Genomic DNA, 23,799 nt, shown 5'->3' with positions numbered 1-23,799 from the left:
CCGGTACTTGACATTTTTCTCTGCCTTGTTATTTCTTCCTCCTCCTCCGTCACGAACCTTTTCCACCATTGTCCTCTTGGCTGTGTGGGTTTGCCAGGGAAAAGTTGGCAGTTGTTTTATTATCTATGGCACTTTCCCAGGGATGGTGTCATCTAACAGAGTGACGTCTTTTTAATGGCTAACAGATTGGAGCTTGAAGTATCTGCAAGATAATGAGGCCTACCGGGGCCAAAGGGACACGTTTTTGGTTCTCTGAGGAGAGAATGAGACACAGAATTGGGTAACATGAGGGTCCCTCCACATTCAGTCTGGAGCCAGAGGGCTGACCCAGGTTTGGATTCCTGGGAAGTAAGAATGTTTTCTCCTGTTACGGGTCACAGCGTGAGCAGCCGGTGGTGGCATTTCTTGTGCTTGGGGGTAGAGCGGTGGTCCTCGAGCTTTCATTATGTTTTTTTCCTCTTTGATATATTTTATCTTTAATCAATCTGTATTTATTATAACAATTAGGAGGGAGCAGTGTTATCTCTGTTTTAGAGGCAGGGAGACTTGGGCATGAGATGGTGATACGGCCTGGCCGAGATTACACAGGGGATCAGCAGGATGGCACTGTGAATCCAGGCAGTCCGTCTCTGGAACTCCTGATCTTCTTCACCACTAAGCTCATCTGCCCCCTGTGCGATTTCATGTTCCAATTCAAGTCAGACCACTCCAGTCAAACGTGAAGAAACTTAATCTCTTAGCCTGCATTGTGTTGTCAGCCATTTTTCTCGAGGCAATGAAAACTCCTTAGGGACTGCCATTGCTTCCTTTTCAGACTCCATGTGGGGACAGGGTTCCCAAGTTGGGAATCACTGGGTGAGGAACAATTTCGACTCAGCCCCAAGCATCTGTCCATTGGACACCTGTTCTTCCAAACCACTGTGACAGCCAATTCATCATGTAGATGTACTTACTGCACCATCTAAAGCCAAGTTTTGAATGATGGCTCCCCCTCCCCCGCAATTTGTAGACCTCTATTGGGAGGTCTTTTAGATTATTCCTGGACCACCAATCTGTAGAAGCCAATTCCAGATCCAGGGGAGAGAAAGATGTGGAAGGGTTGACCTCACCTCGGTGGATGAAAGACAGTCTAAGAAAAAGGATTAGGAAGTTGATATATAGTAATTAGGTCTGAAAGAACAGTATATTCTGGTTCTGTGTCTTTTCAAGTGCTGGAACAGGAAGAGAAAGGAAAGAAGAGCAGAGGTACAGGACTGCCCATGGGATAAAATCCAGGCCCCAATAAATATCTCTGGTATCCGCCCCACCATCTCATCTTGCACCTGGAGCTGCGGCTGCCCTGAACTATTTTCAGTTCCCAGAACGTGCCTTCTCTTCCATACCCCCACGTCTGTGTATATACTGTGAACTCTCCTGGGAAAGTTCTTCCTGCCTCTTGTCTGTGTGGAAAACTGCCGAGTACCCTTTAATACTCAGCTGAAATAACTGGTCTTTAGGGAGTGTTTCCAGGTGGAGGAAGTACTTCTTGCTCAGTGCTCCGTGGTCTTTTCCATGTATCTTCGGTGTAACATTCATCACACTGTTGTGTAGTCAGTCATTTACACGCTGGTCTCTTTGTATTGAACAGAACACTCCTGAATTGGGGTAAAGACCCTATGTCTTTTTTGTCTCTGTATCTCCTGGACCTAGCACATTTACTGGCTGAAAGTCTTCTTTATGATTTCAAAACCCCATCTCTGTAGCCCTTGACTGTCTTCTGTTAACAGATGACCAGTGGCCTCATCAGTGTTCCTTTTGTTATCAGAATCACTGGCCAACAGCTTGGGGAAGAGTTAAAAGTCAGAACTACAGAGAAAATAAATCAAAGAAACATAAAAAGCAATCCTCTATCATCGCAACAGAAATAAAACACAGAAAGTATGCAGTAGAGTGCTGTCTAATAGGTTCATGAAGATAGTCATCATTGTTATTATTATCATCAAATATTTGCTGAACTTTTTTTTTTTAATGAGAAGTTTGGAAGAACAATTCTTTACAGTCTGGCTGTTTTTCCAAATCAGGTCATCTTGAGGCATCATCAATTTGCAAAAGAGATCTTTGGCTTGTTTCCTCTCCTTCCTTGTCTCCCTCCTCTTCAGCACGTTCTGTTGGTTTGGCCCGTGAGAAGACTGAAAAGTCTGCAGAGAAGAGGCTTGGAAATCAGAGGGGTGATTCCAGCCAAAGGACTGAACAAAGAGGGTTTGGATATGGCCTCTGTTGTCACTGGAGCAAACAGGGAAAAGTAAGCAAGAGGGGAGACACTTGCCAATATGATCATCTCTGATTGGAAACCTTAGACATTGGGTCTCTGGTGTGCAACAGACCCGGAGAGGCCCACCATGTGGAACACGTTAATGACGTGAGGTTACCTAAGCCTGCTTTTTAAAAATCTGTTTTGGACAATGAATTCACTTTTAAGAACTTTATGATAAAATTTTACAAAGCTAGGGTAGAATGATGATGAATAAGTAAGCAATGTATTCCTCATAATAAACTTTGAATAGACATCCAAGTGGCTCAAGATGTTAATGGGTAGTTGGCAGAGACTCTTATAAGAGAAGATGAGGGTAGAAATGACTGGTCCCCGAGAGGGAGACTCAAACTGTCGTAGGTCAGAAATTCCGTGACCAGAACAGAAGAAACCAAAGGAAAATTGAAACCCCTCTGAGACCTGAGTCAAGAAAGGTACAAGCAGCTATAGGAACAATTCCCAAGTCTCCAGTACTAAAAGATTCCTTTTGTCTGCACAGTCTTGATTTTACATCAAGTTGTTTTTCTAAGTTTTAGGCTGGCTAAAATTCATGAGATAATGGTGCAGTAGTAAGACATAGGGTGAAAATTGACTCCTTTGCTTATTCATTCAATGCATACAAATTGAGATCTGACCGTGTGACAGTCGTCACCCTAAGCACTGGGACACAGAGAAATGGGATCCAAAGTAGACACACAAGTGACGAAGAAAGCTGGATTATCTAATTCTTAGCTTGCCACCTCACGTCACCAAATCCTGATATCTAGCACTAGTACTTTCTAACAATCACATCTATTTGATGAAGCTCAATGGAGTTTGAGGACAATAAGATGTGGCATAGAGTGAACAAATAGGATTAATTTTTATAAAAAGAGATATGCTTTGAATATGTAAGTAGATTCAGGAAGTATCTGGGATAAATCTATGAAAGATGGATCTACAGCAAAGCATGGTGAGGGATGGGTGATCTCAGTCATTATTTTTAGTAGTCACAGCCCTTCCCCACAACTCCACCACCAAAATGAACCTTCTGACAGAGCCCTGGACTGGAGGGAGAATAGCTGTGTCCATATATGATACCTTGTACATTACATTCTTAACTGCTAAGGAAAGTCTTCCTGATGAGAATGTGGAAAGTGTCTGGCACTTGTCACCATTTACTCACTGGTAATGGAACCAGAGAGTACAAGTTTTGTCAGAGATTTCAGTCCAAGATCAGAAAGAACTTTCTAACATCTATTAGAAAACTGAATGTTTTCTTGGGAAATACCCCAGCAGAGGCTGGGTAACCATTCAAGATGGCATCCCAGGAACTGGAAGTAGGTAATACCTAAGAACTTTCCCAGTTTTTAAATCTATGATTCTACAACTCAGTCTTTCAGTTGGATTTTAGATTTGGACAGATGGGTAAATGGTCACTATCCTATATAGTGTTGATGGCCTAAATAAAATTATGAATAACTTTGCCACAGGCTTTTTGCCTATTATGAAAATGAAATCAAAGTTTTTCTGTTTCTTGAATAAATATGATATGGGCAGTATATCAGTGTGTTATTGTTTCTTCACAGTCATCTGTCACTTTCTTGTGAAGTGAGAAGGGACTGTTCTTTGTCCTTGAGTTAATGTTTTGTCCCTCATTGGTAAATGCTCCTGGGAAGAATGAGATAGGAGGTGGAACAACAAAGACCTTACCATTTGCAGTGAGCCTCCCATTCCATTAAAGGGAATCCTAAGATGTTCTGGTGGGTGGCCAACATTCCAGAACAAGGCGGTGAGATCCATGCCTGGCCTGTCTCTTTCTTACAATCATCAAAGCTCAGCATGGCTTTATCTGCCTATCCTCTTATTATTCTAAACTCCATAATTGCTTGGACTCTTTCTCTCCATAAATAGTTCCATGTACTGTATTCAGCATTAATGTAGGTGACTATGTGGACATGTCTTCTATTCCTACTTTTAACAGATTAACAGCTAATAAACACCATGCAACACTCTCTCTTCTCAACCTCTTCTAAAAATACAGAGTTTGATTTGCCAACATTGGTGTATTTAAAGCCTCCAAGATTCCAGGGAAGACTTTAGAAAGTTAACTGTGCAAGTAAAGCCTGTTCAGAGAGGAAATTTTCCAACATGAAGAGCCAATCAGTGTCTCAGCAGCTCATCTGAGAAGAACCTCAAGGGATCTTCTAGACATTTATAAGGAGAGGATAGTTGTTCTCACTTAAAAATAAAGCTTCTCACTTTATTCTTGGTCTGCAGGACTGAAGAGAACCCTGGAAATGTATTGCCTAGGGAGGAAGACAGGCAGCATAATTTTCATCTCAAGAGGGAACATTTGTCTTTTGCAGGAAGGGATGCCGTGTTACCTTCTAGAAACTTTGCAGTGGAAGGGCAATGCTACCTACTCTTTTCCACCTTCCTTGTCCAGAGTCCCTGTACTTCCGCTCCCTCCACTTAGATGGAAGTGAAGCAGTTTGTTTTAAAGAAAAGTCAGTAATAAGAAGCTTTAATGAAGTTAAAAGTTCAGAGCTTTAAACAAAACCCAACCAATACTTTTTTGAGGATATGGGATATCAGCAAGTATATGACCAAGATAACTTGGATAGTTATGTTGAAGGGATGTCCATCAGCACCTCATATATATGGTAGAGCATTTATTGAAGGGTAAAGTAGGCAGTGTGTGCATATTTTAATTAATGGAACCTCCAGTATCAATGAAACAGAAGCCTTAATGTATTTGGAAAATACTGGATGTTTCCTGAGGTCTGATGGTCTCACATATGTGACCCTCAAAGACCAGCTTGATTATTAGATTTTATAGAACACAGATCAGTATTTGCAGAAATATATTGGCCCTTTTCTCTGAGGTATAATTTCTTGGACCAAACCCCTTCTTTGCCTTCAGGTGGGAATTTTTTGTTGAGACAGAAACTCAAGTGTGTTTGCTTGCTTGCTTCTCCTTTTGTTGCTATTACCCTGCTTGTCTCTGTTCATTTAAGCGATTTGATGGTTCTGTGGACTCCACATACTGACTAGTAGGGGTGACTTGGGGCAGGCTGTGTCCGTGCACTGCGGTAATGATGAAACATCATCCTGTGCTTGAGAAACCGTCAGTGCCTTTCTGGGCTCAGCTCTGGGCTCAGCTCTGGTCATGATGGTATTCGTGACCTTGACCTTTAACAATTGGTTTTTTTCCACGAAGACCGGACCTCCTTTGAAGAAAGCTCCAAGCAAAATTCCATCCTAGTTATGACTTGCTTGCATATAATCTGAATTGGGTTAATTTCTTCTTCCTTACGCATTTCAGTGTCATCTGTTCCTTGTGCTCTTCTAGACTAATTTCCTCGGGGGGGTGGTGGTGAAATCTTTCAATGCCTATGTACATACCACCTGTCAGACAAACCACTGCAGGATCTTTAAAAAGTCAGTGCATTTCTTGGCATGATTTCCAACCTCCTTTGTTGGCTTTTCTCTCCGCAGAACCGGACTGGAAGCCATCATGGAGACTTACGCGTTCTGGAGACCCCCTGTGCGCACACTCACTTTTGAGGATTTCACCACCATGCAAAAGCAGCAAGGTAAGGCCCGAGGCCATGGCCTCTTCTTAGTGATAGTGCTGGGGAGAGAGTGGGAGCAGAACTGAATACAGCACATCTGGGCCCAAGCCAAGCCATGGGTCACACTGGTTCTTCTCGAATGAAGAGTACTTGGTAGCCTTGTAAATAACCAAAGCATAACCACTTGTGCAAAGAAGCCAGCTCCAGATGCAGCGTTCTCTCCCTTTTCTGAAAAGCAAGGTTGTGCTCATGTTTACAATGGGGGTGAAATGATTATTTCTATGCCTAAGTGTTCATATAGCCCTTGGCATTCAAAGAGATATTTAATAATAATTTCATATATATGCCTCATTGCAGCCTTATCAGTTTCCTTATTCTGGTTTTGTAGAGGAGAAAAAACTCAGTCCAAACAATAGGAATGAACTGCTTAGATCTGACAGTGAGGAGCCGATCACTGCAAGCCCATCTGAAACTTGCAACTTATGCTCCCTCCTTTTCTGCTGAACACCTGGAAAGGCACGACACCTGTCTCAAGTTGATGTGCTGGGTGAACTTTTGCCTTGCACTGTTCTGTGCTTTTCCTCCAGTTTCTCCCTTCTCTGGTAGCTCAGGTTGAGAAGCCAGTGACTTTAGCAAAGATGGCTTGTGGGCTGACCTCAACTCTTTTCCTCAGTCAGTGGCTTTTCCCATGGCAGGACACCTTCACCTCAGGAAGCTTCCCAGAGTGTCAGACACTTTATGAGTCTCTCTCTCTAACCTCCTTCCACCCCAAAGTGACATCAGTCAAAATTAAAGAGCTTACTCTGTTCTGTCACAGGGCTGCCATTAATGGAACCCTAAGTTTTGAAATTGTTGGCTCTGTCATATGGGAAACCTTTCTAGGACTTGAAGAACTAGGACTTAAAGATTATATTACATTCCTCTCCCAGAGGAGCTTCTAGCAGTTTGCGCACTAAATTAGGTTTTGTAACCTAAATTATTGAAATCTCTCAGGTTTTAAGATGAAGAAGGTGATTAAAAGGGTAGGAGTTGGGGGCAGACCCCTTGGGTGAGGCTCTTATCCCCACTCTTTCCTAGCTTTGTAACCTTGGTCAAATTCCCCATTCTTTCTGACACTTAGTTTTCTCATCTGCAGAATGGAAAAATAGAATTCTTGTGAGGATTAAACGAGACAGTACATTTAAAATGGAGTAGGCCGGGGCACCTGGGTGGCTCAGTGGGTTAAAGCCTCTGCCTTCGGCTCAGGTCATGATCCCAGGGTACTGGGATCGAGCCCCGCATCGGGCTCTCTGCTCAGTGGGGAGCCTGCTTCCTCCTCTCTCTCTGCCTGCTTCTCTGCCTGCTTGTGATCTCTCTCTGTCAAATAAATAAACAAAATCTTTAAAAAAAAAAATAAAATGGAGTAGGCCCTCACTATATGCTAGCAATCATCATTATCACCATCATCATCATCATCACCACCCCGCCGTGTCCCTGTGCATGGAGACCTGAGAGGAAGTTCCCTCAGGGACGAGAGATAATGCCTTTCTGATGATTAACTATTTAAAGCATAAACCTCATCATGGGGATCTGATGAGACAAGTAATGCAGAATTTCCATCCGTTTTTTGTTTTGTTTTGTTTTAAATGGAGGAGAAAAGGAAGCTTTCTGCATGAAGCAACTTTCTCTTCATAATTCTGTGAGAGAAGCAGGGTCAGTACATATTCAGGATGCTGCTCTTGCTCTAAGGCCCTCATGGGCCCTCAGAGGCAAAGGTGTTACGACATTTGGGAGATCTGGGCCTTCATCTTTGATGGCCACGAACTCCCTCTATAACCTTGGGCAAGTTACTTTTAGCGAGTCTGTTTCCTCACCTACCAAAGAAGGGTAACTTTTCATTGAGGTCTTTTATATAAACAGGCTTCATAAGTGAAAATGGGTCATTTCCACACAAAGACACTTACTTGATCTGGTGTATTTCTGAGGTGGCTTCTTGTTTCTCTGCCTTGCTTTGCTCATTGACTGCCCAAACTGGCTAAGCGAGAATTTGTATCATGGAGGCCGGTGTGAGAAGGCTGGCAGGGATATGGCTAGTTCCTGAGAGCAGGCATTGGTGGTGACATTATGTTCACTGCTGTACTCTTGAGAACTGTCACAGGGCCTGGCAGCCTGGAAGGACCTAATGAAAGGAGGTCACTTGGTGGCACCGGGGCTCAGGTGGGCAGGCTCACTGATACACTGGCCTGGAGCACAACCACCTGGAATGCTGTGTGGATAAGGATGTGGAGTGATGATTGGGGTTGACAGTCTGCATTTCACCAGCCTGTGGGGTGGTTGGGCAGGTGTTGACCCTTGGAAAACTGTGGCTTAAGAGAAACTGAGCTTTCTTTCTTTTTAAGATTTTTTATTTCTTGTATTTTTTAAATTATTTTTTTATTTTTATTTTTAATCTTTAAAAAGACATTATTTATTTATTTATTTATTTACTTATTTATTTATTTATTTAGAGAGAGCATGAGCCAGGGGAGGGGCAGAGAGAGAGAGGGACAGGAAGAAGCAGACTTCCTGTTGAGAGAGGATCCTAATGAGGGCTTGATCCCAGGACCCTGGGATCATGACCTGAGCTGAAGGCAGATGCTTAACTGACTGAGCCACCCAGGCACCCCTATTTTTAATTTTTTTTAATTTAAAATTTTATTTAGTGAGCTTACAGTACAATATTGGTTTCTGGAGTGGAATTCAGTGATTCACTACTTAACGTACAACACCCAGTGCTTATCACAACTAGTGCCCTCCTTAATGCTCATCACCCACCTAGTCCATCCCCCGCCTCCATCAATCCTCAGTTTATTCTCTACTGGTAAGAGTATCTTATGGTTTGTTTCCCTTGCTCCTTTTTTCCTTTTCCTCCTTTCCATGTGTTCATCTGTTTTCTTTCTTAAATTCCACGTACGAGTGAGATCATATGGTATTTGTCTTTCTCTGACTGAGTTATTTCACTTAGTATAATACTCTCTAGCTCCATCCATGTCATTGCAAATGGCAAGATTTTATTTTTTTGATGGTTAACTAATAGTCCATCGTTTGTATACACCATGTATGTCTTCTTTATCCATTCATCAGTCAATAGACATTTGGGCTCTCTCCATAGTTTGGCTATTGTGGATAATGCTGCTAGAAACATGGGGGAGGCTGTATGTCTTCAAATCTGTATTTTTGTATCCTTTGGGTAAATGCCGAGTAGTGCAATTGCTGGGTCATAGGATGGTTCTATTTTTAATATTTTGAGGAACCTCCATACTGTTTTCCAGAGTGTCTACACAGTTTGCATTCCCATCAAAAGTGCAGGAGGTTCCCCTTTCTCTGCATCCTTGCCAACACCTGTTGTTTCTTATGTTGTTGATGTTAGCCATTCAGACAGGTGTGAGGTGGTATGTCATCATGGTTTTGATTTGTATTTCCCCGATGATGAGTGATGTTGAGCATCTTTTCATGTGTTTGTTAGCTATCTGGATGTCTTCTTTGGAAAAGTATCTATTCATGTCTTCTGCCCATTTCTTAACTGGATTATTTATTTTTTGGGTATTGAGTTTGGTAAGTTCTTTTTGGATTTTGGATACTAACCCTTTATCAGATATGTCATTTGCAAGTATCTTCTCCCATTCCATAGGCTGCCTTTTCGTTTTGTTGATTGGAGAAACTAAAATTTCAAAGCAAAATGTCACACTTATTTAGTGACTCCATTTTTTATTAGTCGGGGGGAAATGAACTTGGAATTATTGGATACATATGGTAGTAGGATGGGGCTAAAGGAGAAGCCAAAATTCTATTAAATTGTTTAATTGGAATACATTTTTGAACTATACACTGAACTTGATCCAGATTTTCATTATTAAGAAATATGTGGCTTGGTTTCTTGACGTTAACAAAGGAGGTAAAAGAAACAACATCCAGTCCCTCTTCCCTTAAGAACTAAGAGTTCCAGTAACTCTGGACAGTATCACTCATAAAATGAAGAAAAGAGACAGAGCCATCTGTGTTGAACTGTTTTGTGTCTTAGAAGAAGTGGAGAGTGTTGAACTTGTAGTGGAAACTTCAGTGGCAGACGGAGTCTTGTAGCAGTTCTCTTTTGGTGAAGTGAGTATTGGCAGCATTGGCGCCAAACTTAAGTTCCACATGATGATTGCCTCACCCAACGTCTCTATAACCTCATCACTTCAGACACATGAATATCTGGCATGTCAAATCTGCGGCCCCGAGCCAATTTTGTGCTCCTGTTGCTGCTGCTGCTGGAGGCTGGACCCACTCTTCTGTCTGAGTGAGATTAGGAGGCTGCTTTTTTTTTATCCCGTCCTTGTGGTCATTTTTGTTTCTCTCTCATGAAGACCCATTTGTTGATAAAATTTCAAAGGAAAAGCCCTTAGTTGAATTAGCCACCATTTTGCAAAACCCCAGATCTTTCTATTTTAAAAAAGATACTGAATGGGTATTCTGTATAGTTGTTTTCTCCTATGGAGAAGAATGCATGGGATTCATCCTCCTCAGCCTTTTACACAAAAAGAAACCAAGGTACAGAGCAGTCTACTTGCACGTTTGCCACTAAGCGGTGGCAGAAGTGAGTTGAGGATTCCCAGATGGCTCTCCATCTCGATGGGGCCCTTGCCTTTCTACCACTTTCCTTTCTTCATTCTTACTCACTAGAGCTTTAATTCACTGCAACATTTTTTTTTTTTTTTTAGTTTACTCTTCCACTTGATATTTTCTTGTCAGCAACTTAAACGTTAACTCTAAATAGGTCAGCATTTTATTTTCATCAAGTCAGATGTCTGGTCTTACCTTCAGACATCTCCACTGAGAATCTTCCAGGGAGTTTATACGTTGGGAGAGTCTGAAGCTAGGGATTACATTTCCGGAGCGGCTTCTGCCCAAACATGGCTAGTGGTGGGGCCAAAATGAGCCAACCATGGAAGTGGTGCTTGGGGGATATTGACTGAGGGAACACAGATAGAGAAGAGAAAAGAAATCCCAGGCCAGTTATGGACAAGGGCAGTCTTATTGTTCTTTTGATGTATACTGTGGAGCTATTTGTTTGGCCCAAACTGAGGGAGCCTCTGTGAGTGCCATCCTTCTCCGTGGGGTCTGACAACTGTTGTTTAAAAGGAACCATCCTGGACCAGTGACACCAGAGCCGGCAGAACATCTTCATCTGTGGAAGTAAGGGGACCTGTCATTTACAGAAACCCTCCCTTCTCCTCAACTGGTAGCAGACAAAACAGAGGGATTTTAACACTCTTGGTGCTTTTTTTTTTTTTATTTATTTTTTATTTTTAATTTTATTTTTTATAAACATATAATATATTTTTATCCCCAGGGGTACAGGTCTGTGAATCGCCAGGTTTACACACTTCACAGCACTCACCATAGCACATACCCTCCCCAATGTCCATAATCCCACCCCGCCTCTCCCAACCCCCTCCCCCCATTAACCCTCAGTTTGTTTTGTGAGATTAAGAGTCACTTATGGTTTGCTCCCTCCCAATCCCATCTTGTTTCATTTACTCTTCTCCTACCCCCTTAACCCCCCATGTTGCATCTCCTCTCCCTCATATCAGGGAGATCATATGATAGTTGTCTTTCTCCGATTGACTGATTTCGCTAAGCATGATACCCTCTAGTTCCATCCACGTCGTCGCAAATGGCAAGATTTCATTTCTTTTGATGGCTGCATAGAATTCCATTGTGTATATATACCACTTCTTCTTTATCCATTCGTCTGTTGATGGACATCTAGGTTCTTTCCATAGTTTGGCTATTGTAGACATTGCTGCTATAAACATTCGGGTGCACGTGCCCCTTCGGATCACTACGTTTGTATCTTTAGGGTAAATACCCAGCAGTGCAATTGCTGGGTCATAGGGTAGTTCTATTTTCAACATTTTGAGGAACCTCCATGCTGTTTTCCAGAGTGGTTGCACCAGCTTGCATTCCCACCAACAGTGTAGGAGGGTTCCCCTTTCTCCGCATCCTCGCCAGCATCTGTCATTTCCTGACTTGTTCATTTTAGCCATTCTGACTGGTGTGAGGTGGTATCTCATTGTGGTTTTGATTTGTATTTCCCTGATGCCGAGTGATGTGGAGCACTTTTTCATGTGTCTGTTGGCCATCTGGATGTCTTCTTTGCAGAAATGTCTGTTCATGTCCTCTGCCCATTTCTTGATTGGATTATTTGTTCTTTGGGTGTTGGGTTTGCTAAGTTCTTTATAGATTTTGGACACTAGCCCTTTATCTGATATGTCATTTGCAAATATCTTCTCCCATTCTGTCAGTTGTCTTTTGGTTTTGTTAACTGTTTCCTTTGCTGTGCAAAAGCTTTTGATACTCTTGGTGCTTTTTATATCTGTCAGGCAGTTAAAAGGATGTTGAGCATCTCTGTCAGTGTTAGGCGTTTCATCAGTTTGATTTGTAATAATTACAAATTACGATTACAAGGTTGGTCCTTGAAAGAGATTAGATGCTGAGAATTCATACCAGTAAAAGGTAGAGAAAGGAGGACAGTTCAGTGGACAGCGTGGCTTTGAACTCCTGTGGATCGCCGAGCAATTCAGAGATTGCCACTTAACACAGATCTCATTTATCACTGAGATCAGGAACGATGCCCATGAGCAGCTCAGATGCCCCCAACTGAGATGCTCAGATGCCCCCAACTGAGGGCATCTCAGTTGAGTTCACTAAAACAGTTATTGGTGACATATCCTATGTTGTCCCAAAGTCCCTTATGCTCAGTGTGTCCAAAATTGAGTCTGATTTACCTCACAGACTTGGCGCCCTCTCCTGGAGGAAGGACACTGCTATCCACTCACCATCTGGGGTGTTTCCTTCCCTCCCTACCCACCATAACCAACAGTCACCAAGTTCTGGAACCCACCCACACCTCTAATCTCCCTTGAACCACCCTGCTCCATACTCTCACTTGACTTCATTCTCAGCAACCCCCAACCCCTGCCATTGTGGTAACATAGCTGCCAGCAGCCCTAGACCTCCATCTTCTTAAGTTTAAATCTGATGGTAAAGGTCACATGCCCTTCTTAAGGTTTCTAGCAAAATCTCACCGAATCTCACCGACTCTAACTCTGTCACCTCTGAACCAATTACTGTGCTGGGGGCCGGGAAATATGATGCTTGGACCATCCAGTCCTTAGTCACCTGCCTTCCTCAGAGGTGGGGGGGAAGGGCTGAGGGGGGGAGGGGGGTTTCTCAGTGGGAAGCTGGGTAGTGTAGCCAGGAGAGAGGCAGATCAGCTCTAAATGGCAATCACAACCGATGTGTATACAACACAGGGAAAGCAGTAAAACAAGTAGCAGAAAAAACCACCCAATTAATGGAAGGGGAAAAGATGGGGCCAGCCCACCTGGGGCAGTGTCACAGGTGTGAGACAGGGCCATGCAGGAAGCACAGAAACTCAGAACCCAGAGGATCTATGTGAAAGATGAGAATTGGGTGAATATGTTAAAAGCTATTTTAAAAGGAAGAGGTTCAGATCCATGTATATCTTTAAACTTTATGGAGACGGATGCATTGGGAGTCTTTCTAAGATCGAAACCACACAATTCTCATTAGCGCTGTAATGTTATGCATCTGCATTTTAAGAAGGGTACTCATTTCAACTAAGGGTAATTCCTTAGTAGGGATGGACAGGGCTGGGATCATGACCATTAATTTCATGGCCTCTGGGTTTATTCCCTGGGATGAGTCCATAGGGTGTTGACATTTTATCTTTTACCCATTTGCAAGCCTCAAAGAAGGCTGCTCAGGGCCACAGTGACTCCACCGTGTCCATTCTTCAGGTACACATGCCACTGAGTGATAGGAGAGAAGAGTCAGGCTGATGGAACCAAGTAATCACATGGAAATTTATTCTTTACTAGCCCAGATGGGGTATTGTTTTTACTGTTTTCAACTTGGGGGTTGGGGGGAATAAAGCACAACAAAATAAACCCCAAAGGAAACTGTATATGGAAGCCTCCATGTTATAATCTGGAAGTGATCGATTTAAAGATGCAAAAGTCAGCAGGTTTGGTATTCAGGATTTTCATGGTCACATTTAACTTGTCTTCATGGTATACAAGCATATTCTAGGTTATTGTCCTCGTATGGAAGCACTGCTAAACATGTATTCTTTTTGGTTAGTTTGGCCCTGAGCCTTAAATATTGGAACAGGCTAATGTGGAGGATGAATTTCGATGAGCACTTCCTCGCTTGGGTCCATGGGTAAAACAGGATGCAGGGAGGAGGGAAGGGTGGGGGATTGGTCTTGGAATACCAGAGACTTTTCAGCTACTTGGGCATTACATTTTCATTACCTCTCAGAAGTGGATTAAGACCTCTGAAGACAGTGGGAAAGACACCAACTTACCTATCTGTGTTCAATTCTACTTGCTTGGGCTGAGAAGAGATAGACATGGGGCACCAAATTTCCATTCTGGGCAGGGGTGAGGGGAGAGTGAAAGATAGTCCAGAGAGGAAACAGAGGTGGTTTAGCTTTTGGGAAGATAGGCTTAATGGGCCCATAGTGGTTAAGGGCCCAGTGCTCCATCATTCACAGCCATGAAGGCAGCCTGTTACATCCGGGCACCTAGCTGTGACATAGGCTCACCTGTGTGCGGGGAGGCCAAGAGGCTCATCTCCATGGATAGGAGCCAACACTTGAGAGTTGGAACCCGAATGTCCTAGGATTCCTTTCTCCTTCCCTTCCTCCTTTTTCACTTACAGAAGGGCAGAGAAGAGGAAACAATTATTTACAATATGCTGAACCTTGACAAATACTTAATACCTATGTGCACTTTGTATTATATGTTATTTCATCTGTTTCTCAAAATATTCCTACAGAGGGAGACACTCAAAATTCTGCTTCCATAGAGAGGCTCGCTCACAAGATGCCATACTCAGTAAGAGGGCCGGGCAATCCAAAACTCTGTAGTACATGCTCCTCTAGTAAATAAGGTCTCAGTCCAGACTCTTAGAGCATCTGGGAGGGGATGAGGTGAGATTGTTATGCAGGAAAGGGAGGTAGGCTTTTCCTGTGAGAGGCAGCTCTGACCCCTCTGCGGGAAGTGTGCCCAGGCCTCCCACTCTGCCCTAGTTCTTCTGTGATGCGAGGCCTCAAGGCAGCCCGGTGTTGAGATGCACAGGGAGGACTGCCTGCCTCCTGAGGCTTAATTTAGCCCTTGGCTGGTTCTCCCCATCTTATACAACGACCGCTAGTCTGTGAGGTAAGAGAGTAACGACTTCTCAGTATCTTGGCTTGCTTCTCTGCAAAATATGTTCCATAGTCTGCTCTTTCTATGTGGACTATGAAAAAGAGCTATTATTTGTACTGAGTACTCTTAAGTGCATAGCAGCGTTTCTTCAAACGCTAGTTCATGTGGGGGCTCCCACCCCCTGAAACGCAGCAGGCCACCAAGTCTCATTTCCAGGGAGTGTCATTTAAAAGCCAAAAGCAAGCTGACTACACACTTTTTAGCATGTACCTCTCTCATCTGCTCAGCAGAAATCCCTGTAACTTGTTAATAGTTCCCTTCTTATTTTTTTGTAGTGAAACCAATTGCGGCCTTAAATCAGTACCATTCGTTCCATCTTGGGCCATCTGAGAAAACCATTTAGAGTTGTAAAAAGTCATCTGCTCCATCTTGCCCTTCCTGCTGCGAGACCAGGGCCAGAGCTGATGGAGTATCCCTAGAGCAGGACAGTGCAGTGTGCTGAATGGGTGGTCTCTTCGGGGACCGCATAAACACCAGATCTGGGGGAGAGCAAGGATGGACTTTCAAAGAGTGGAGACCAGATACATGTCCCATAAAACACAAATCTCTTTACAGCTGGAGTCGAGTTTCTCCATTTGTGCCATTGCACTTATTTCCCTGAAGCTCATAGCGTTTAGGGTAGAAGAGGAGGAAAATGTGTAGAGTGCCACTTGCAGAGCGGGAATCTCTGAATTTCCCATAAGGCCCTGGAGGCAGGTCACTCAGGGGTCTAAAAACAAGAAGTAGGAGATGTCCTTCCACATGCTTCTCAGCCGTCCCCTTCCCAAACTCCTTTACATCAAAATGGTTCCTTGAAAAGTCCTTGCTATTGGTCATTCACATTGTAGCATAAATTTAATCCTCAGATGCCAATAGAATTCTGAGAAGGACAGAAACAGAAGCCTGTCAGTTTGAGACCCTCTGTCACAGATGAAGAGAAGGAAGAGGCAGCCCACATTGCCTGTGGTCATGAGCTGAATGGAGGCCAGTGGACCTAGAATTAGTTTGGTTTACTTCTCACCTTGGTATATACAATAATGCCTTACCTCAATTTGTGGAATAAAAATCTTCTTACCTCTCTTAAAGGAATTTAAGGCATAAAGAAGAAACAGGTTGGAGAATTTCCTGAAATGACTCTAAAATCAGCAATTGTTTATTCTTCTATTTTGGAAGTTCATTGGGGGAAATTTTTTGACCAAGGAAGAGATGATATTAGTTGGGTTTTGTAGAAACTCAACTCTGAAGAAACTATTAACGAGCTAAATTTGAACTTCCCCAGTCAATACCACTACCATATTTGTGGGTGTAGGCTGAGGCTAAAAATGAAATTTAGGTTTCTCTTTGAGGTTATCTGCCCCTCGGTTTGCACATCTGGACCCTCCTCCCTGACACGCTGTGGATGGTTTCTCTGGATCCCAGTATTTCCAGAAGCCTGCTGGTTTTCTTCACATTTCTCTCACTGATAAAAAACCTTATTCCTGCTCCTTTACACTTAAAATGTCCTTTACCCTTCTATAGCTGCTCAGGTTCTAAGAATCCTCACGAGAGTTGTGGATGAGCTAGGGGCACCATGCTCCTTGGGGGAATCAGGGCTCTCATAACTCCGGAAAGCTCCCAACCTTGTCCCAAAGGAGGAATTCCATCGTGGTAGAGTTCCTATATGGAAGACAGAGCAGCCTCCCATTCTGGAATTCAAATGAAAGATCCGGCAGCCCCAGCGTTCACCACTGCCTTTAACTGCCAATGGGTGGGGCAAGATGGGCTGTTGCCCAGTTGCTTCATAGCCCTGGGAAAGGAGAGGCTTGGAGGGGTCATTTTTGCCTTCTGAAACTATCTGAGTACACATGTGAAGTAAGTAGGTTGAATTGAACTGGCTCTTCCTTTGTTGCTGCTTCAGCCCCCGATCCAGTTCTAACATCCGCATGTCCGAGGAGCAGCTCTGTCAAATACAGTGTCAGGAACTTGAGGAGATGAAAGGGACCTGGAGGTCTGCTCACCCTGAGTGTGGTCTCCAGACCAGACATCAGCATCAGTCTCAAATGCAAGTTCTCAGGCCCTGCCCCAGACCTGTAGAATCAGAAGCCCTGGGGTAGAGTCAGCGATCTGTTTTAACAAGCTTTTCATGTGATTCTCATACAGCTTAAAGGTTAAGAATCACCCTGCTGGGTGCTTTGAAATAAGGAATTTGGTTGGTATCACTGGTTTTCAACCCTGGCTGTACATCAGAATCCTTTGATTCTCATGTAGTTGGTCTGAGATGGGGTGTGGAACTTAAAGCTCGTGGCTTCTCTTAGCTTGAGAACTACTGGATCCAATTCAGTTTCTCATCTTCTGGATAAAGAAACCCAGAGAATATAGGGATGTGCCCAGGGTCACATGGAGGTTTTGTGTGGCAGGCTGGGAGAAAGGAGGGCTCCTGACTTTGTGACCTATCTGGACCTGCACTAACAAACATCCCAAATCCACGAACTACATTTTAGTCTTGATTCCAATCTCTGAGATGCAGGACAGGCTTTTCTAGAGGGAGATTAGCAGAGCCTCTGAATTATAATGATTTAGTTACAGGTTAGCTTTGTTTTATGCTAACCTAGCTCTTCTGGTTGTGCTCATAATATCTTTCATATGACAGGACTTTGGTCCCACACCTCACCTCCTCATAATACCTGGGCCTCCTGCTCAGCCTTTCCAGGCCTCAACCTTGATTTGGCACCTTGCCCCAGTACCCCATTTCCTTTCCGGGTGAGGGCCTGAGATTTGGTATGCTGTGTTTTTAGCTGGAGGACTAAATATGGCAAGGTCAGCAATAGTCCCAGGTGACAACACATAGTTAATGCATTTCCATGCACAATGGGGGGAAGCTGAACTGGTGGATTTTAAAGCTGGTTGTCAAGAGGTCTTACTGGAAAGTGAATCTGCTCATGAGAAATGACATGTCACTATTGGAGGGCTTATTTTTTCCTTTTAAACAAGACTTTGAGGACACACACAGACACAAGAGTTTAGTGTTCTTTTGTGTCCCCTCTTTTGGACTGTGTGTATGTGTGTGTGTGTGTGTGTGCGCGCGCGCGCGCCCATGTACCTGTGCACAGGTAGAATCAATTGACCTAAGTCTGCCGAGTTAAGAGAAAGTGATGGTTCTATAAAAATCAGCCCATCTTGGGCATTTGAGGGCACCTGCTGCCTGGCTTGCATCTGGCCTGCACAGACTCCTCTTAAAAGGCCTCTGACTCACTCTGGAAAACAGTATGGAGGTTCCTCAAAAAGTTGAAAATAGAGCTACCCTACAACCTAGCAATCACACTACCGGGTATTTACCCTAAAGATATAAATGTAGTGATCCGAAGGGGCATGTGCACCCGCATGTTTATAGCAGCAATGTCCACAATAGCCAAACTATGGGAAGAACCTAGATGTCCATCAACAGATGAATGGATAAAGAAGATGTGGTATATATACACACAATGGAATACTATGCAGCCATCAAAAAGGGGGAAAGCTTGCCATTTGCAACGACGTGGTTGGAACTAGAGGGTATTATGCTGAGCAAAACAAGTCAGGGAAAGATAACTGTCATATGATCTCTCTGATATGAGGAATTGGAGAGGCAGGGTGGGGTGTCATGGGGGGCAGGGAGGGAAAAAATGAAACAAGATGGGACTGGGGAGGGACACAAACCATGAGACTCTTAGTCTCAGTAAACAAAGTGAGGGTTGCTGTTGGGGAGATGGGGGAGGGATAGGGTGACTGGGTGATGGACATTGGGGAGGGTTATGTGCTATGGTGAATGTTATGACCTGTGTTAAGACTGATGATTCACAGACCTGTACCTCTGAAACAAATAACATATGTTAATTTAAAAAAAGGCCTTTGGCTCAATGGTATTCATCTTTTATTTTTTAGGGGGCAGCACAGGCACATCCCCGACCACCTCCAGCACTGGGACACCATCCCCTTCAGCTTCTTCTCACCTTTTATCTCCATCCTGTTCTCCTCCAACATTTCATCTGGCCCCCAACACTTTCAATGTGGGCTGTCGAGAGAGCCAGCTGTGCAATCTAAACCTCTCTGATTATCCACCATGTGCCCGAAGCAACATGGCGGCCTTGCAGAGCTACCCAGGGCTGAGTGACAGTGGCTACAACAGGCTCCAGAGTGGCACGGCTTCAGCCACTCAGCCCTCAGAAACCTTCATGCCTCAGAGGACTCCATCCCTGATCTCAGGAATACCGACTCCTCCCTCGTTGCCTAGCAACAGCAAGATGGAAGCCTATGGCGGCCAGCTGGGGTCCTTCCCCACTTCCCAGTTCCAGTATGTCATGCAGGCTGGCAATGCGGCCTCCAGCTCCTCGTCACCACATATGTTTGGGGGCAGCCACATGCAGCAGAGCTCCTACAACGCCTTCTCTCTCCACAACCCTTACAATCTCTATGGATATAATTTCCCCACTTCTCCCAGGCTAGCTGCAAGCCCAGAAAAACTGAGCGCCTCTCAAAGCACTTTACTCTGTTCTTCTCCTTCCAATGGGGCCTTTGGTGAGAGGCAGTACCTGCCCACAGGGATGGAGCACAGCATGCACATGATCAGCCCTTCGCCCAATAACCAGCAGGCGACCAACACCTGTGATGGCCGGCAGTACGGGGCGGTCCCAGGCTCCTCCTCCCAGATGTCCGTGCACATGGTTTAATGGCCCGTCCAAACACCAGGGAGCCCACTGCAGCCAGGGCCCCAGCGTCTCCATGAGCAGATCTTCCTTTCTGGGAGCTGAAGCCTTTGAAAAATGGGAACTGTGTTTTTTGTTTTTTGTTTTTTGTTTTTTTTCTGGAGGAAGAAAGCACATACCCAAGAACAACAAAAGACATTTAAGCCACTGAAGGAAATACTTGCAGTGGAGTCATCTCCGACTCAGTGGCCATTCTCCTGCCTTCCCAAACCTTAGTTTTATAAAGCATTGCCTACTCCAGAGTGGCCTTTGAAGAAACTGAATAATCATTTTATAATAATGTTAAGGAAGATGCTAGCATGTAGCAGCCATAAAAAGTTACCCTGACATGAATACAGACCTACCTGTACATGCATACATACAAACATACATACATACATACGTGCATGCATGCATACACATATATATTTACACAAACTCTTACACCAACACACACGCACACTGACTTGGAAGGGGGTGAACTCTGTGCAGGGGGGCCCAGGTGGGGGCTTTCACCAAGAATCCATCTCTACAACAGTAGATGGACTAGGGCAGCAATGGCAGTCAACCTTTCTGCCCTGTAGCCCACCCCATTTCTGGAATGAACCGTGTATCCTGGAGCCCCTTCTGGTCCATGAGGGTAGACAGACATCAGCACTACAACTGGACTTGGCTTCCTGAAAATGATTGCTTTTGAACTTTGGCTCTCCTCACTTGGCGTGCTATCGCTGACGTTCCCAGGGGTGCCTGTGAAAAGGGAGTAAGAGCAGCCGAAGGAGAAAGGAAGAGAAGGAGTAGTGAGCAAGAGAGAGAGGCGGAAAGCAAGACTGAGAGAAGAAGTGTGAGCAATGGTGAGAGTTGTAATGTATGAAGGAAATTGGTTTTGGTTTGGTCCCCCCTTCTTCCCCCACTACAGGTTCTAGAAAGAATCGTGGCATCACGGAGGAGTAAACCTCTCTGGGACATTATGCAGAGTCGGGGCACTGGTGACAGGGACCAGGGCAAGGAATGCACTTCCATCTTGCAGTTCTGACCACTGTTTTCCAGAAGGGGGAGTACCCCATGTGGGCAGTGCTAATTCCAGAGCCTGCAGCTGGCAGGGGAGGGGGACCGGAGGGAGTATGAAGAAGGAAGGGTGTTATAAGCCTGACAGATCATACCAAGAACAGAGGTGACATAAAGAGGCCTGGCCCTCCACATGCCAGATCCAGACACCTGACCTGGATCGCCTGCCCCGTAGCCCCCTGCGGCAGGAGAAATCCGGGCGCGTCCCAGGGAATTACAAATGGGTCTCCTCCATCCTTCCACCTGCCCTTAGATCTCCAGTTTTTTCAAATAGTTCATTGCATTTTGAAGTTTTGGGTTTTTTCCTTCATCTTTCCCTTCCCTTTCAGATCCTTTAATGTTAAGAAAACAAGTGAAGTTTGGTGCAAGCTAAACTTTTTAAATGGTGTGGAAATGCAAATAATACCAAGTAAAATAACAGATATTATTAAGATTTTTGGTTTTGAGGTGTTGTAGATAAATGTATTTATGTGCCTAGTGGGGAATCCAATATTATGAATATTAAAAAAGGGGGCAATAAAAAGGGTATGTAAAATATGTATGAAGTAAAGGTGTATAAAAAATTTGCCCTTATGCACGGAACTCTGTTTCTAAGTGCCAAGCACAGAAAGCCGCTAAATAAAATCTTTGCAATTGTCTTATGGCGTGTTTGTACAGAATAAGTAAATAGCAGTGTATGCATTTGCGTTGTGCTTTACAATGAGCATGGCACTCTCGTCTCTGCTGCTTGGCGTGATCTTTATGTAGACCTCCTCAAGCAGATTTCTCCATCCTCATTTTGACTAGTGAGGTTGAGTGGATCCTCCGGGATCGAAGAGCCGGTCGGAGAGGGAGCGAGGACTTGAAACCAGGTCTGACTCTAGGGGGCCGTTTGCTTTTGTGCCAGCTGCAGAATCCAGCCAGTCCCAACAGCGACCCTCATCCCGGCCCCGTGCCCTGCACGTGATACCATTCTCTATATGTGTATGTCAGCTCATTCCCCCATAATTCTGTGAGATAGGTGTTATTTTGATCATCATTTCAGAGATCTGGAAACAAGCTTTAAAAAAATAAGTATGGGATGCAGGCCCTCGTGTAGCAAGTGATTGAGTGGGCCATTGGAACTCTGGGTCTGTGCCTGGTTCTGCTGCCTGAGCCGCCCCCCACCCCCGGCCCCCGCAATCCTGTTGGGCACTTGGACAATCAGGAAAGAAGTTGTGTCCCGAGGCAGTGAGATGAGCGTGGGTCTGAGGCTCTTTGATCATACAATTACACCCCACCCCTCCCCCCACCCCGGCCCCACTTTAAAAGCGCCTCCACAGCCCCGGGAGGGAGGGATTTTTGAATCGCCCCATACCAAATGACAACTTAGAAGAGACCAACAAAGCGCCTCAGGCTGTTCCACTTAGAAGCACTTTCTCATATTCTACCCCCCCCCAATGTTTTCTCATTTGATCCTCACAGTAACCACTGGGGGATGGACAAGGTAGGAAGTATTGTTTTGCAAATGGGAGACAAATGGTTGGACTGTATCTCCCTAGACAATGACACTGGGAGCCCACTGACCCATTTTACCTGGGCTTGATTTGGGGGGTCAGGTTGTCCACTACCACACTCATTCACTGGAAATGGAGGTTGGTTTGGGAGAGCAAACACTTTTATCATAGCATTGGTTTTATAGATGACTTCAAAGACTGAAAGGCTGGACAGTTTCCATTAGCTATTACATGGTTGCCGAAAGACCTGAAGCAATAGCTGATGAGAATCTCCATGGATTGTAGGTGTGACATGTCTTAAGACTTAAAAAGGCACCATTTATGTGGAAATCTTGCAGTCAACCTTTGATTCATAAGGGCAGACTGAAAACAACTACATATAAAGCTTATAGTTATTTCTTTCTGATTTAGCTGCATACCAAATATTATGCACTGTTAGTGTTTGAGGTTTCAGGTCACAGATAATCATCATATGCCAAGGAGCAAACTTTACACAGAAATGTCCATATTTTAGGGGCACCTGGGTGGCTCAGGGGTTAAACCTCTGCCTCTGGCTCAGGTCATGATCTCAGGGGCCTGGGATCGAGACCCGCATGTGGCTCTCTCCTCTGTGGGGAACCTGCCTTCCCCCTCTCTGATTCCCTCTCTGCCTTGTGATCTTTGTCTGTCAAATAAATAAAATCTTTAAAAAAAAAAGAAATTTCCGTATTTTCTTTGAACAGAATAAGAATTTCAATAATCATTTATGAGTGTTAAGTACAGAAAATTTCTGTAATTTGGATTAATTAGAACACTCCAAGTCAATTACATCTCAATTATGGCATGTGTCTTTATAAATGTGGTAAAGTAATAAAAATATTTCTTTTAACAAACGATAAAAAATTTTCAAGAATATGTTGTACTCAATTCTCTTTAATGGAATGGTGAAACTTCTTTATGATTGGCACACTGAGTACATATAAAGAGCTATTAGAAAGCTATTCCACCCTTACTCGTGTTTCTGGACAAAAGTCTGTCTTGTTCCTCTTTGCATCCTTGGAAAGTTTGTGGCCCAGTACAGATTCTCAATACATAGTCATTTTTACTGCTGAATTTGTTGGCCAAGCCCATTTTTCAAGGATAGCGCAAGATGGTTGCATGGCTGAATTATCACTCTCTCCAAATTAATGGGCCCAAATGAACAAAGATTATCATTCATATGGCATTCCATGGCAGAGTAATATAAATTTAACTTACATACTAGCTTGCCAGGATCCACTAGTACATAATGGAGGAGTAAAAAACAAACAAAAAAAACCAAAAAAAAAGTATGTGATAATTTCTTTCTTAAAAGGTTTACTTTCCAGGCACTCATGTGCCTGTGGGGCAAATGATGTGAAAGACTAAAAATTCAGAGGAGATGCTCAGGGTAAAAGGTGAGGTTGGAACTGTTTTCAC

General features: G+C 44.0%; 1 protein-coding gene across 1 annotated transcript in view; it reads left to right on the top strand.

Annotated features, from left to right (window-relative positions):
* LOC111143369 (T-box 15) overlaps nucleotides 1–20,222 on the top strand; it is a 108,817-nt gene extending 88,595 nt beyond the window's left edge. The window contains exons 7-8 of the mRNA XM_022497068.1: nucleotides 5,771–5,868; nucleotides 19,023–20,222. Of these exons, the coding sequence (XP_022352776.1) occupies nucleotides 5,771–5,868; nucleotides 19,023–19,807 (883 nt within the window). The 3' untranslated portion in view covers nucleotides 19,808–20,222. The remainder of the gene's footprint in view (nucleotides 1–5,770; nucleotides 5,869–19,022) is intronic.
* The last annotated feature ends 3,577 nt before the right edge of the window (nucleotides 20,223–23,799 follow it).

The sequence above is a fragment of the Enhydra lutris genome, unplaced genomic scaffold, assembly GCF_002288905.1.
Source record: "Enhydra lutris kenyoni isolate GAN:26980312 unplaced genomic scaffold, ASM228890v2 scaffoldscaffold9, whole genome shotgun sequence".
Classification (NCBI taxonomy): domain Eukaryota; kingdom Metazoa; phylum Chordata; class Mammalia; order Carnivora; family Mustelidae; genus Enhydra; species Enhydra lutris.
The sequence above is the reverse complement of the archived record's forward strand: the minus strand, read 5'-3'. Positions and strand labels throughout refer to the sequence as shown.